We start from the raw sequence: 15,524 nt of genomic DNA, 5'->3' as shown, positions 1-15,524 counted from the left end.
ATAAATGTTAACTTGTTAAACGAGTTCCAGCCAAGTCACCAGGATTCAATTGGAAGAGACAATCTGACCTGCTAGGAAGAATGTTAAGCTGCCTTTCTGTGCGTTTGCCCTTATCAGGAATGTGCAAGAGCTACATCTTGTATACAGGTTCGGGCAGGAGGGATGCGAGGTGTGTTCAGTGTCGTCAGGGCTGCCCAACTCCAGTCCTGTTGGTTTTCATTCCCGGTCGGCTCTGGATGACCCAGTCAAAGCAATCCAGTCACTCTTCCCAGCTGTGAGGGACCTGTTCATTGCAAGAGCCTTGTAAAATCTCCAGGCCTAGATCTGGACACTGCTGCTGTAGGTGGTTGTGTCCTACAACAGTGAAACAATAATTTGCCTTTTCAGCCCTTTGGTCTTGTGCTACAAGTCTGATTTCCACAGCAGACCTGATTGGTTTTCCATTAGTGGCAACTTCACCAGACTCCCAAACCACATAGAAATACTGCTTCTCTTCAAGATTTATTTTATAATGGAGCTTCCCAAAAGATTTAGGTGAAAAGGTTTTTCGTGTGGTTTGTGTGGGGTGAATGACCTGACAATTGTCCTCTGGAGTAGGTCTGCATTCACCCCATCTCTCATTTGTACAGACTGATACTCATGTTTTTAATTCTCTGCTGTACTGTTGGGTACAGCCCAGTGATTGGGATAAAATCACTGTTTTGGAATGGGTTTTAAAAAATTCTGCTGTTAGATGGCTACCTGACAAGTAATAAGTATTTAGTCCTACTTTGGCAAGTACTGACTCAAGAAGAGGCAATAGCCAACACCTCTCGACAAGATCAGAACTGTTGAATCGGGGCTGAACGGCACAACGTAGAGTCAGTGTTTTACGTCAAAGAAAGCTTTATCTACAATCTGAAAAAGCCCAGGTACAATTTGTTGCCCCAGTTGTACTGAGTACATGGTTATTCAGTACTGCTTAAAGCAACTTTAAATCTCTTTGGCAATTCTGGCAAGGAGAATTGCAATTATAAATTCTAAACGAGTAGTGTGCACAGTGCCACCCTCGGCCAAGGAGATCACTGCTGCACATGAGAGATGTCACAGCCCAGTAACGGCACCACAGAATGAACAGCCATGGTACAAATGTCTTTTATTGAAAATTGATAAATATTCAAGCTGGAGCATAATCTGTATAAACCTTTTACAAATGATTTACATACAATAAAGCATTTATAAGACATATTTACACACAGAGAAGTACACCACGAAAACCAGACGCACAGAAGCTTGTCGCAGAAGGAGCCGGGCGCCAGGAATCCAAGCCGTGCCTGCGAGCGTGCACGCACACACACACACCGCTCCCAACGCCAGCCTCGCTCGCCCAAGCATCCCGCGACAACCTCCTTCTTCTGCACCCCCAACAGGACCATGTATATTGTAAAGAATATCAAGTTCCCCCTTTTCATTTTCAACAGACATGGACATGCGATCAAAATGTTTAACTACTTCTACAGTAAAACTGATGGGTACTGGAACAGGTGGCTGTGCAGAAGAAACACTGAAGAACGAACATATATTTGTTCATACAGGAAGTTGATTGCCCAGGCCAATACCACTGCAAATAAATACTATGTTCTTTAAGGATCCAAGAGACTCCAAACCGACTTAAAACTCAGAGGTTTAAGAGAAACAAATTGTGCCTTTTCAGTGTTAGAGTAACAAAAAGGACAGCTTCACAGACCTCCATAAGAGTGCTTGTGCATAATGGGCTTAAAAGTGACAGTGAGATTATTAACAGCACAAGAAATGATAGGACTAACATAGCACTGCATTGTAAACCTATGTTACCTTTTTAAATGAAATCTCTCCGTACGTGAACACCTTCAAAATCATTGACCCCACATTCAGAATTTCACAGAAATAACCAATATCTTCTCCACACTGCAACCCCAGGGACAATTAGACTGCAGACTCGTGATGCAGTGAACTATCTAGGCTGTGTCCTATCTCTTTCTTTGCACTTTTTTTGTTATTACTATTATTTTTTAAGACCATCGATAAAGTGTCTGTGTTTCACGAGAGGCCGTTTAAACAGCATCACAAGTACAAAAAAGGCAGCAGGAAAACCGAAAAGGCCACCGAACAGCACCAGGCGACTTGAATGGAAGATCCAGAGGAATGTCCCTTTGGCTATTCGCTGGGGATGCTCTGCAGGTATGTGAGGATGTGCTGGATTTTCAGCAGCCGCTCCTTCAGCGATGTCATGGACAGAACCGACAGCTGGTACCGCCGGTCTACGGGAAGGACAGCCAGCAGCCACCAGCAACAGGCCGGCCCGTTGGGGGTAGCCTGGAGGAACACAAGTGTAAGAGCTACCAGGTCCCGCTTGCCAACGCTTGCTTCCCCCCAACAACTGTAAGGATATTGGTAAAGTGTGATCCTTAAGGGTTGCCGTACTGCACAGATGATGCAGAACATGAATATGTAAACAGAGTATATATATATACACACACACACAGTAGTGGATCGAGAAGGGTTGGTTAGGCAGTTACAGAGTTAGTGTAGTAAGACTTATAGAGCACTGTCTTAATAAAGTGTTCGTTCATAATTAAGAAGCTGTGCGATTAATGACTGCCGATAAGTACACTAATAGATTTTTAATCCTAGCCTCCTGTAATCTTTGGCTGGCCTGCCCTAGAGCTGCACCTGAACAATACCCGCACTGCGAGAGGTCCACCAGCCGTCCGTAACCTTAGAAAAATTGCAGATTTAACACCGATCATCTGTTAAAGTTTCACCGTGCGACGCAGACATTGCGTGATGAGCGGGTCAAATGTGCTTTGGTCCAGTTTTATTTTTTGGTTTCGCAACAGGCTTCAGCCCTCTGGAACACGCGTACGTTCCAATTGCAATTATTTTTTTTTTTTTACACATGTTGAATGCATCTGGCTCCAACAAAGCAGCTTGGCATTGGGGGGGAAGGGTTGGGTAATTAAGGTAAAACAAGCAGCATGCTCTTCCCCCTGGGAGACGGCCTCACCTGGATGTCCTCCTCTCTCCCGGGCATGGCCCCGAAGTGCTGCAGGATCTGCCCACGGAACGGGTCCTTCAGGTGCTGGAACCACGTGCAGGCCTGTGTGTAGACCTGGTCGTGCAGCTCCTGCAGCCGGGACAGCTCCCCCACATCCTGAACCTGCCAACGGAAGCGGCGCCCCGACATCAGAGCCCTGCTTTTGCTTTCAATTTCACTGCAAGGCAGCACTGAAGCCGTCACGGCTCAAAGATATTCCTACGGTTATTCTTCAGTCAACTCTAAAAGCTACTGCTGGACAGGTCACCGCAACATATCACCGTCCAGTTTATTAAAAAATTTTCAATTTTTCAAAACACGCCGTCTTGTTAGTAATTTACATCTGGCTTTCCAGCAGGCACAACACCCCCTGAAGCTTGCGTCCCAACCTTTTCATTCATTTTTTTTAGCAGTTAATCGACGACGTCTCTCATTGGGGACGTCCTCATGCTCACGTCTTCCCCATTTCAGACTGGGGGGTTCACGTTTACCTTCACATCTTCCAGATAGTCGATGTCGGCTATGCAGTATCCGTCTCTCATTCCCTTTTTCAAGACCCGGAACCGTTTCCCACCCAGAGTGTCCACTACTGAGCGGCCGTCGGGAAGGAAGTGGACGCTTCGGATTTGGAGCATGCACCCGTAGTCAACAAAACTGCAGGCAGACGGCAAGACAATGTCATTAGAACACGCTCACACTGGCACCGGGGCTCGTTTTCCCCCAACCCAGCTAACCTAGCAGTACGTCTCTGGACTGTGGGAGGGAAACAGAGCACCTGGAGGAAACCCACACGAACGCGGGGAGAACATACAAGCTCCACGCAGAGAGCAGCCCAGGTCTGAAACCGAATCTACTGCAGGGCCGCCTCACTTTCCTTTTTTAGAAAGAATTCCAACTTGCAGGCATTTAGTGATAATTCCACACAATTCTGAATCGCATTAATTCCTTCCCTACATGAAGAAACTTTGGCGGGGATCTCGAAGCCAAAGAGTACATCCCACAGCGCACACGGAACCGTACCCCTTGTGAGGATCGCTGATGCACATCCCAAACTGCCGGGTGCCCGTTTCTATGCACCTCCGGATCATGAGTCGGTATCTGGGCTCAAACACGTGGAGGGGGCAAGGCACGGTGGGGTAGGCCATGGTGCAGATGAAGATCGGGACGTTCTTTGTCAAGCTGCGCCAAAAACAGACAAGAAGAACACAACTCAATTTTTTCCCCCATCTCGTTAACAACTTCTCAGAACAACTACTCGGTATACACAGCGCCAACTCCGGCGGACAGGCCTACTAATTAACACTCTTCTCAAAGGCAGAGCGGAACCAAAGCGACGGATGACGCACAGCCTAACGACAGGCCCAGCCAAGGCACTCGGAGAGACGTGGATCGGAATGACAAGTGGGCTGCTGTGTGAATGGCAGGAACAGACGCTGCAGGGAACGCACTTACTCCGAGAGCTCCTTCGTTTCCTCCAGGTGCATCCTCTTTCTTTCGTTGTGCTCCTCAGACAAATACTTCTTTATCAGCTCCTCAAGAAGTTGTGTAATACTGTATTTCCTAGATGCTAGGTACTGTGAAGAAACAAAAGTTAATAGCCGTTATCTTCAATGGCTATAGTCACATCCAACAAAGAGCTACTTTCCCAGGTCCACACCGAGGACGACAGTAAAGAATGAAAGGCAGAGAGGCCTGGAGAAACTTTTCACATCACTTTTCAGTCAAATACAACGCCTGCAGATGAAATCTTATAGCTATATTAATAGAAGCACTGCTGGCTGTGACTGTAGGGCTTCCAGGGGATCCACACTGTCACAGGCACTCCGCCGCCCTCTGGGAACAACTGGACATGACACCTTTAATAACAGAGCCTCTCATTTCTTAACTGCCTTGTGTTTCCCCTCTCCATCAACTAGAACCTTGGAAACAGAATATCCGGGTGATAAAACAACAGAAGGATCCCTTCATTTTAAGGAAGCCAAGCGAGAGTGCCACTGAAAGCGTTGAGCCCACCTTACACCTCTCAATTTCCACATACCACACTCAACGTCTAAGAGAGCACAGCTCTAGACCGGAAACAGACCCTGCTGACCTCTTTCAGGCTTTCCTTGCAGAGAGGACACTGGGGCATGTGGTCCATACAGCGCTCCAAACAGCTCTTGCAGAAGGTATGGCCGCAGGGCGTTGTCACTGGCTCATAGAATAACCTGCAAAGCAAACAGGACACATCGATCAGCTCCTTGATCCAGCTCCAGGAATTAGGCTACAGAACAGCACAGGGCATTAGGAAAGCTCAACACTGACCCCTGCTGTTCACTTACCTCATACAGAGAGAGCACTCAAAGTCGGTCACTTCCAATAACTCCTCGGCAACTACTCTGCGGATCACAGTGGCACTTGTAACCAAACTTTCTACAAAAAAAACATTAAATAAAGTCATTAAATTTGAATCTAAATTCAAATAACACGGTGACACACAAGGATCAATTCAATTTCTGATAGAAATTACCTCCCTCTTCAAAACACAGAAAGGTGAAACTGATTCAGTGTACCGCCACAGACGTTCTTACACTTTAAAATCCTGTCCCAATTTCACTTTTTGTTTAAGGGTGAATTTGGTTCAAAATAATTCCGCGTCCTGATAAACCTTTTTTTTAAGCACGTCTACCTTCAACAAAAGTAGTTTTCATCTTACAGCTAGGCTTCATCCTATAGAATACTACTCCTACCACTTCCAAAACAAGTACTGGACAAGTAAGAAAGATAAAAAGACAGTGAGCTCACTGAAATTAAACCATGACAGAAGTCTTTTCGTAGCTGGCGAGACCGGGCAGACGCAGGAGCTGTGCAGAACACTCACCTCCTTGTTTTTTGTGTTTGTTCCTGCCAACGACAACGACCGAGGGGCCCTGCTCCGAGGAGGACAGTTTCCTCTTCAGCAGGGCCCCCTTGTCCTGCCCACAGAGCTGGGGGGCGGAGGACACCCTCTTCAGGCCCTCTTCGCCCGCCGGGCTCTCCAGGCGGCTCTGGCCCCGCAGGGAATGGGCTCGGCTCAGGCCCGGCTTCTCCAGACCCTCGCAGGGCTCCGGGACCGCGCGCTGCTGTGGGGGGAGAGGAGAGAGGCCGCCGCCGTTAAAATTACACAGACCGCCACGGGCACAGCCGACACCCTCCCAGGTCAACCTCCAATAAAACACATTCTAAGAAGCGCAAAAAATGCAACAGGGGAGCACCGAGTTTCCCAATCCTCTGCAGTATATAATAAACACACGCAGCAATGCGAGCGAGAGAGAAGCATCATGTCCGCAAGACCACACTCGCTCCTCTGCAAACTTACACTGCTCCCATCCGAGTGTCGCCCCTATGCCCCAGGGTATAATGGAAATAGATTTAGGGAATTTTCAACCCCTCTGCCATTTCGCCCCTCAAACACTGTCACCCAATACTCCAAAACACTTTGTCAGCTGTGTTTGCTTTTAACACACTCGCACAAAGCAAATTTCTCCTCAGGGATCGAAGGGCTAGGACCGAACCCGAGTAACATCCGCACCGCCTGGACGGCGCCGTCTTAGCCAGCCCACGCAGGACACAAACCCAACACACTCGCCAAACGGACAGGGGGCGGCGAGATCAGAAAGCTCGGTCACACACGGAGGCCGCTGGCTGAGTGGGAGTACCTCTTCCGAGCTGGGGTGCACCAAGCGCAGGGCTGCTCCGCCGTGGGCATCCGCGACGGGCACTTTCCCGCGGAGGCGAGGCGAGGAGCCCGGCGCCGTCTCCCGCAGTCCCACTTTCACATTCTCTCTGCCGGGTGACAGCAAGTCGTACAGGATCTGCAGGGTTTAAATCAGGATCACATCGGTTAACCAGGACATGACGGCAGAAGGTAACAGCCCATGCCTTCTCTCGGCGTAACTGAAACCACTTCATCATCGGCCAAGAGAACAAATGCCGATTTGCGACCGTGACCTGCAGACCCACGTGTACAACGATCTGAGCGTTTCGAACCCGTGACCATCTAAGGGAGTCCCGTCTCGAACACCACTCCTATTTGTCGCCCGTAATGGTGTCACGTAATTGAGAGGCCATTTTGGGGGGAGAAAAAACAGAAGTGAATCTCATCCTTTATAATTTTATACTTTATTTTTCACGGTCATCGCATGGCTGACTCTGAACAAAAGTGTCAGTTTAAACTCTAAGCCCCCCCGAGAGGGATACCCTCTACTGTACAAACATGATTACACCAGAGCAACAGCAACGTCAGCCTTAATATTTTGATAGAAGCCCCTTTGAAATCTACTTAAACACAAATTGACAACAAAATCATTGAGGTTACACAAAACATCTACAATCTACCCATTGAAAAAGAAAACTGCTACTCACAAGCTTTTCCCAATTTCACCATTATATTTTAAGTATTTTTTTGTATCAATGATGGTGGTATGAAAGCAAGTCTTGCTTTCTTATAAAGACAGGGGTCAAATCTAAGTTGTTTTATAAGGACGAGCAAAGCATTTCTCCAGCTCAACTTTAATCACACGCATTCAAACTGAAACCTTGTGCGTGTTTGAAATTTACTTTGTTTCACACAGGCAATGTCAACAGGGCATTTTTTTAAACTACCTTCCGACCTTCAGTATACAGTCATTTCAAGATCAAGCTAAAACAAAGTACAAGCTGACAAAGCACCATGAATATAACAAATTCATGATTCAACAGAACGATCTCATGGGAAATAAAATGAATGAGTGCCGAAAGGCTCCAACTCGTATGAAATAAACTGAAGGAGAATGGTGTTTAAACATGGTTTATTTTTTTTAAGTTCGAGTAGGTGGCTGCAACAGCATGCATAGGCTGCAAAGGAACAAGTTAAAGGTTTATTCCTGCTGAAAAGAGAAGAAAGGAAACAATGTTTCGGCTGTGGAGCCTTCTTCAGGTGTCGAGCAATTATTTTTTTTTTTATGTGAACACCAACGTACCTTTTCAACCTCTTTCTTGGCTGGTGCAAAATCTTCGTCTATGGCCAGACACTGCAGAAACACCTGCAGAGAGTCGTCTGTGCAACCCATCTCCTGCAACATTTTGGCTTTCTTGAAGTAACCCTGCGGAAGTCAAACGACACACTTAACTTACTGGACACTAAACCCGCCTGAAACAAAGAGACGCCTACACTTCTGACTAGTGAGTTTTAACAGAGAAAAATCCACTACAACCAAACTGGCATTACCGGGATCTAACGAATAGAGATGGTTTCACCTAAACTGTGCTTGCCACTTCAATATTGCCCACGCACACCTCCTTCCTAGCCTCCTCTTGCTAGGAGCGCAGAACTACAAGCAGCTACAACTGGCTCCCTGCTTTGTCAAGCGCCTCGCTCTCCCAGCGGAACGGGGGCACCACCTGCTTCAGCAGTTTTAAACAGACTGCGAGTCCAAGTAACTGTTCCCTACAAAGCCAACAAATTCAACCATTTTCCATTTTAAATCTCGCATAACTGAACATTACGCCACGTGACAAACCGACAGCATCAATTTTCACTGTTTTTAGTCATTTTGCTCTGCATCTCTAGAGGAGGTTTCTGAACAGGCCCGCGAGGGGACTCAGCGCTGCTGCAGAAACCAGCTGCTCCGCTCTGCCTGACGCAGCCGCACAGCTAACAAGCGACGAGGAGTCACGGACCCACCTCTGGCCAGTTTGCAGTATCCACACACAAAGCCTCCAGATCTTCCAGGGCCTCTTTGTTCTGTCGAAGTGCAGCATGAATCTCGGCTCTGTAGGTCCGTAGCAGTATGTCACTGGGGTCTGCAGTGTAACAGAGAGAAGGAGAAACAAAAATATTCAGACAGCTCTTGACATCGCCTACTCCTTACGTAAAATCAGTGCAGCAGGTTACAAAAGACACTGCCTGCTGCCTGGCATTTTCTATTTAAAAAAAACCCTCCCATTCCATTCAACGTAAACATGTGCAGTCCACTCCTCAGTCAAGAATGTGAAACACTAAAAAATGAGTCTCTTAAGCTTACACTGCAGACCTAAATGGGGGGGTTAAGCAAGCGAGATCTGCGAGTCACAAAGCGCAGTGTTTATATAACCTCAAAAGCAGCAGAGCAAGAGCCTTGCGTAACCCTACAACATAACCGCCGACAAAGTTGCAGCGGTAATACAACAAGAGCAATATACAGCTTATGTCGCAGCACGAAAGAGCGCTTTGACGACGTACAGATTCACGACTTTTGACTCCAGTGCCGTTTCTAGACCCGTTCTTCCCACGTGGATTTTAGCATTAGCTAAAAAATAAACCTCAAACTAGATAAAGTCCGCCGCGTTAAGGTAAGAGACAAAAAGACACGACGTGGGTGCCAGAGCTCGGCTCTCCTTCGAAGGGCGGAACTGGAGACAAGCAGGAGGGACGGGGGAATTCGGACCCAACAGAGCTGCAGCGCCACCGGCGCAACTGCCTCTTCACGCCAGGCTGACGCTGCCCCTGCTGCTGCGGAGGCCGGAGTCGCCTCTCCCGCAGGACGGGCAGCACAGCTCCCAGGCGCCTCCCCGGCTCCCGCTGTCGCACCGATCGTAATGAACCCTACAGGGACGCCAACATCGAAACTCGGTCTTCGCAATCCGCGTAGGCCTCGGACCACTTCACACAGCTGGGCTCTCACACCCCAGAACTGCGACACGCCGGGAGAGGACTATGGAAGTCTTCCAGCGTGTTCCCAGAACTCATCTTCACAGATTAGCCCGACACCTGCAATTCATCAGGACTACACCGCCTCACATCCACAGAGGCATCGCCAGGGTGTTTACTGTCAATTCATCAGCCATGACTAAGGAGTGGAACTGCTTCGCGCAGGAACTGCCCGGCTGCCCAGATAGATACTTTATCATCCACATCTGTGGAAACTTGTCAACTGTTGTAATACTTGTTTTCAATTATATGATGACTGCCGCACTTTGACCAAGTGACAGTTGACCATTACAAGCTATTGCACAAACTGTGATGATTCTGTGCAGGCAGTCTCGCACAAAGCCATCTGCTAAATATCAACATCAACAGTTGTGTTGGAAACAAACAATAGTGCTCCAGTGTTGTGACAGTGCAAAAATGCAGAAGAAACCGAGATTCAGCCTGACTTCTGGCATCACAGCCTGTCCTTAGAACTTCATTCTACTGTAAAACAGGCGCCGTCCTTCGGATGAGATGTAAAACCGAGGTCCTGACTCTCTGTGGTCATTAAAAATCCCAGGGCGCTTCTCGAAAAGAGTAGGGGTGTAACCCCGGCGTCCTGGCCAAATTTCCCATTGGCCTTTATCAATCATGGCCTCCTAATAATCCCCATCTATGAATTGGCTTCATTACTCTGCTCTCCTCCCCACTGCACATTGGTGGTGGCGGAGGGGAGTACCATTACCTGTAAAGCGCTTTGAGTGGACTGTCCAGAAAAGCGCTATATAAGTGTAAGCAATTATTATTTTGTTGCACGCTGTTATAAGACCAAAACACTTCATTTAATTATTAACTTCAATTTCCTGTGACAAACACCAGTGATAAAATACCACATATGCTTGCACAACCCTTACCTTTCCATACAGATTTGCAGTACTTCCTCCCTGTATTCTCTCAATACTGTATGCAACATCTGTCGTTTGTTTTTAGCCAGATAAAACTTACTGGCCACAATAATCATGTGCAAGCAGATCTGGGGGACCAGCTTGAAATAATGCATCTGTCCCACTGAAAGCTGACGGACACCAGTAAAACAATACATCTTAAAGCTCCCTCTGACAAACTAAACATGAGTAACGGGGGGCCCTGCCTCAAGAGGAGAAAGAGACACAAGGCACAGAGACAACAAGTCTGGCCTTCGGGGTTCAGGTCGGGCTGCATGAAACCTAGAAAGCAGGAAGCTAACCATGAGGATGGTGCAAAAAACTACTAGAAATAGGATACCGACATCAGGGCCCCACGCTCTAGACAGGGTGACCCCCCTCCCTCTGAGCTCTAGACAGGGTGACCCCTCCCTGCAGCGGGGCTCTGCACTCTGGACAGGGTGACCCTCCTCCCTCTGAGCTCTAGACAGGGTGACCCTCCTCCCTCTGAGCTCTAGACAGGGTGACGCCCGTGTTCCCAGTCCTCTGCCCTGGCCCGTGTCCACCCCGTGCTCTTCCACCTGCGAGCCTCTCTACACTCCAGCTCGCTGGATTTCACACGCGGCAGCTGCAGTCCGCTCATCCGAGCCCCCACTGGAGACACCGTCCCCCCCAGAGCGGCCCCACGCACAGAAGCACGGCGTTCGCGCCCCTCCTGCCAGCCGCAGCGGCGACCACGTCCCGTGTGGCAGCCGTGGTCCGGGAAAGCGCTTCACCACACCTCACACCACGTCATCACCGTCCCCACCCACTCCACGGGAAACGTGTTGTTTCCCACCCCGCACCCAAGCAGCTGCCGGGAAACACACGGGCACCCATGCACTCCGCACACGAGTGTGTTTGCCCCCCCCCGCGGGTTATAAAACCACCTCTCTCGGGTCACGACCCCGCTTACACAACAGCACACCCCCGCCGCTGCCGCGCATGCGCCGCCGGAGTTACACAACGCGGGGTCAGCGCGGGGTCACCCGTGGGGAGAGACGGGGTGCAGTTTCTGGGGCTCGGTCAGCAGGTCTCCCTCGCACCCCCCATCCCAGGGCCACGACACCGTCCCCCCCCCTTCTCGCCCCGAGAAGCGACACACTCCCCCCAACCCCAGATCCGCGAACAGGCCCCAGTAACAACAACACCACCACCACCACCAGCGCCAGTGTGAGCCGAGAGCAGCCCCTTGAGCTCACCTGCCTTGAGGCCGCCGCTGGACACGGCCAGGGCCTCCTCGTACCGCCGCCGCCCGCACAGCCCCTCAATCTCCGCGCACAGCCGGGCCCGGCTCGGCCCGCCCGGGACCCACTTCTCCAGGACGTGGCAGAGCGCCACGTTGGTGCGGGGCGCCCCGCCGTCGCCCCGCCGGGCCGCCAGCCTCTCGGCGCAGCGCCGGCACCGGGCCACCACCTCCCGCTGCAGGCACCGGCGGCAGTACGTGTGGCCGCAGGCGGCGGTCACCGGCTCGGAGAGGAGCCGGCCGCAGCCGGGACAGTCCAGGGGCTCGGCGGCGGGGCTGGCGCTGCGCTCCCCGGCCGCCTCCGCCTTCTTGAAGTTCCGCAGGACGCAGCCCACCAGCGCGCCCAGCTGCTCCGGCCGGCCGGAGCCGTACCTCAGCGCCAGGGCGAACGCGTCCAGGGCCTCCTTGAGCCGGTCCTGCGCCGCCAGCTCCTCGGCCCGGCGGAGGACCAGCCCCTGCCGGTGCGCCCGGTCCGCGGCCGCCGGGCCGGCGAGGAGGAGGAGAGAGGGTCCCGGCCGCCGCCTCCTGCTGCTGCCGCCGCCGCCGCTGCTCTCTCCCAGCGCCTCGTCCGCCGCCGGGTTCAGGACTGACATGCTCAGAGCGGGGTGAGCGCCTTACGAGCGTCCGCAGGGCTGTGGCCCGGGAGGTTACCGGGACACGTACGCGGAGACAGCAGCACACCTCGGCGGATCGCGCTGGCCGGCCTCCCGGCGCCGGCCCGTTATATAAAAACGCCGTCACGTGGTCCGCGGGGCGGCGCTGTGATTGGCTGCCGGGGGGAGCCCTGGTTACAAAACCTCGCCGTGCGGGTTTCATAACAACCGGGGGGGAGGAGGAGGAAGAAGAAGAAGAAGAAGAAGAAGAAGAAAGGGTGGGGGGGGAGTGCAGAGGTTCTGGGGTACCCTGTCCGGCTTGCTCGGCGTCCCTCACCCCCTCCCCCCCCCGACTCCGTCCACTGTGGCTCAGCTGTCACAGCACTGCCAGGAAGGCAGAGGAGGGGGGCTGGCAGCCTTCATGTTCAAGTTGGAAGAGCCTGGTGCTGCCAGTGTTGACAAAAACTGTTATATCACCAGCTGATAAGAGCTGCCCTGCACAATTACTGCTCACCCTGCCCTGTTCCACCCCCCTGTATTTTTCACAATGTCTGTAGAAACCTGTAGAGTAATGTGACTCCCAAGCCTGCCTTGTTTTCTGAGTTGTTTAATTTCAGATACATGGGGCGCTTGTTGGCAGGGCCCATGAAAGACAGCGTTGCCACAGCAGATGCGATTAACGCGCAGCGTCTACGGTACAGCCCACGTGACTGCGCATTTACATGCCTCACGTGAAGCTTCATGGTGGAATTTGACATGGACCCGCCTTCGAAATGTTGTAAACCTCAGCTCTGAAGATATCGGCAAGCTTTCCGCACCAGCTGACCCCGAGGAAGGCCTGTGCCATCATTAAAGACTCGGCTCATATTCTTCTTCGGTCTTTTGAACTTTTGCCTTCGGGAAGACATTTTTGCTGCCCACTGTGCAGGACAAAATGGAAGGGAATAGAAGTCCTATCAGCACGATGTCTGTTGGACAGAACCTCCCCTACAAATGTGCGTGTACTGTACTAGTCCCTTCCCAAATACTACACACTGTTACTTCCAGTTACTTCTGTGGATGGTTTGCTGTTTTTATTGATCTGTTCTGGTTTTTGGTTTGTTTTTGTAGTGTATTAATGTATTGTAGGGCTCTCGGGCTCACGTGGGTATGCGCCCTCGCTGCCGCCACAGGTTGGCCCCCCACCGCTGGGGACCCGAACCCGGGTCTCCAGCGTCACTCAGCAGGGACCCAGCCAGCTGAGCCAAAGGGAGATCTCCCGTCAGCCCGGCGGCTGCGGTCCCTGCTATTCACAGGGAATGGCGGTGACGTCACCGCGCTGGCAAGCCGGGTCGCACAACCTGCCATGTCGGCCGTCTGCGTTACAGTACGGCGCACCGCTTGCTGCGTTAAAAGAGCCCCCCTGCCCCTTTTGAATAAATATTAATATAAAGCTCTTTGTCCCAGATCAGCTGAGCAGACCAGATTGAAGCTCAGTATTTCAACCTTGCCAAGAGAGCATGCTCTTCTGTAGTCTTTAGGGAACTCAGATTTTCTGAGTGAAGAATCCCTTGGTTAAAATCGGCCTCTCCTCTTTAGTGCTTGCATTTTAGAACAGGGAGATAGGCTTCCATTTATTCTGGCCTGTTATCGTTAATTCTGGGTTTTCATAACAAGGTAAGATATAACTGTGGGAAATATTCTATTAAGTTTAGAAGGCAGCCTCTTATTTGTGGCCTTTGTAGGCATTACATTATAGACTTGTTAACAGTCTGGGATTCTCTGGGAGATCAGAATGTTAAGCCACTGGGATGCCTTCTTTGTAAATTTGCACATAGGGAAACTTGTGTGTAGTATGTCTATGTAATGTGTTGCTTAGTGTCTGTATTCCCTGTGTGTCGCTCTTAATAAATATGTGTATAACCAAGTGTGCCTGAGTTATTAGTCTTTTCAACCAAAGCTATGCCAGAGAACAAAAAAATTAATTAAACTATTCCAACCTCTCTGGTGTATCCTTGCCAAAATCTTCACAAGTTGGGGATTCTGATTAATTAACTAATTGATTTATCCACTTGGTCACTTAATGATTTTCTCCATTTTCAACCACCCCCCCATTTGTAACAGTATTATACTTTAAAATAATAAAACAATAACATTAAAAATAATGATATGATTATTAGATCTGAAGTTTACTTTATTCGGTTTTAAATGTATTTTTCCAGTGGTGGCAGAGTCATGGGGACACCTAGTGGTAGATGCTTGTTCGTTCGGAGATGGTTTGCGGTTTTGATGGACTGAGGAAATCCTATCATTCAGAAAAACAAAAAAGAAAAGAGTTAATTATAACATTTTGTATGGTCTGTTATGTAATAATAGGAGTGCATGTCTTTATTTACTGGATTCAGTCGCATTCTTTGAAATACAATATGCGGGATGAGAAAACATTCCAAATGAAATTGTTTCTGAAGAAGGAAATATAAAATGATTAATAAATGTAAGTCAGATGGAATTTGTCAGGGAGGCCTGAATGTGTTGTCACTAGTCACTGGGTACTAGTCAGCTTGTGCACCTGCTCATGTCTGGGTTGGTGTCTAGGTCTGCTTGTGACTGTTATTATTACTATTCTCATTTCTTAGTATTGGATCTTAATCGGTTGCACCTTCTGCAGACAATGAGCAGGTGAAAACATTGAGCATGAAGATATCTGTTTGTCTTTTTCACTGAAGTAAATGTTGATGTTTGGTCAAAGTGAAAGCGTCTTTCAGGAGGGGTTCTAGGTATAATTCATAGATTAAATATGCTAATGCTTATATGTAGTACTGTGATAAGTTATACTATTGATCACTTCTATACACACTGCTGTGCATAGTTCGAGACATTCTGAATTGTTCTGCTTTTTTCATTCAAAGTTCTTCCTTCGTTATGCAGAAGCACACTGAAATATTACCTATTTTGTTTAAGCTAACAGTTAATCTTAATAGTTCTGTGTTTTTGTAGTGCAAAAAAGCAACCCTTTAATTTA

At 49.6% G+C, this 15,524-nt stretch overlaps 1 protein-coding gene across 1 annotated transcript; it reads right to left on the bottom strand.

Annotated features, from left to right (window-relative positions):
• Positions 1-1,118: 1,118 nt before the first annotated feature.
• On the bottom strand, positions 1,119-12,714 carry lonrf1 (LON peptidase N-terminal domain and ring finger 1). The gene is made up of 12 exons (XM_069193477.1): positions 11,887-12,714; positions 8,739-8,857; positions 8,035-8,157; positions 6,733-6,888; positions 5,916-6,156; positions 5,377-5,467; positions 5,148-5,262; positions 4,508-4,629; positions 4,076-4,234; positions 3,547-3,709; positions 3,026-3,178; positions 1,119-2,334 (listed from the first exon to the last, which is right to left on the bottom strand). Exons 1-12 carry the CDS (start codon positions 12,521-12,523, stop codon positions 2,176-2,178), a joined length of 2,238 nt encoding a protein of 745 aa, XP_069049578.1. The 5' UTR covers positions 12,524-12,714; the 3' UTR covers positions 1,119-2,175.
• Between the last annotated feature and the right edge of the window lie 2,810 nt (positions 12,715-15,524).

Source organism: Lepisosteus oculatus, chromosome 1 (genome assembly GCF_040954835.1).
Source record: "Lepisosteus oculatus isolate fLepOcu1 chromosome 1, fLepOcu1.hap2, whole genome shotgun sequence".
Taxonomy (NCBI): Eukaryota; Metazoa; Chordata; class Actinopteri; order Semionotiformes; family Lepisosteidae; genus Lepisosteus; species Lepisosteus oculatus.
Note: the sequence above shows the minus strand (reverse complement) of the source record. Positions and strands in the feature narration are given on the sequence as shown.

Excerpts from the sequence above, each read along its gene's own strand:
- lonrf1 (XM_069193477.1), bottom strand. The coding sequence starts at position 12,523 with ATGTCAGTCCTGAACCCGGCGGCGGACGAGGCGCTGGGAGAGAGCAGC. Across the intron at positions 6,889-8,034 it reads CCAAGAAAGAGGTTGAAAAG|ATCCTGTACGACTTGCTGTC; the intron begins GTACGTTGGTGT and ends TAAACCCTGCAG. Across the intron at positions 4,630-5,147 it reads GCAAGGAAAGCCTGAAAGAG|TACCTAGCATCTAGGAAATA; the intron begins GTCAGCAGGGTC and ends GTTTCTTCACAG.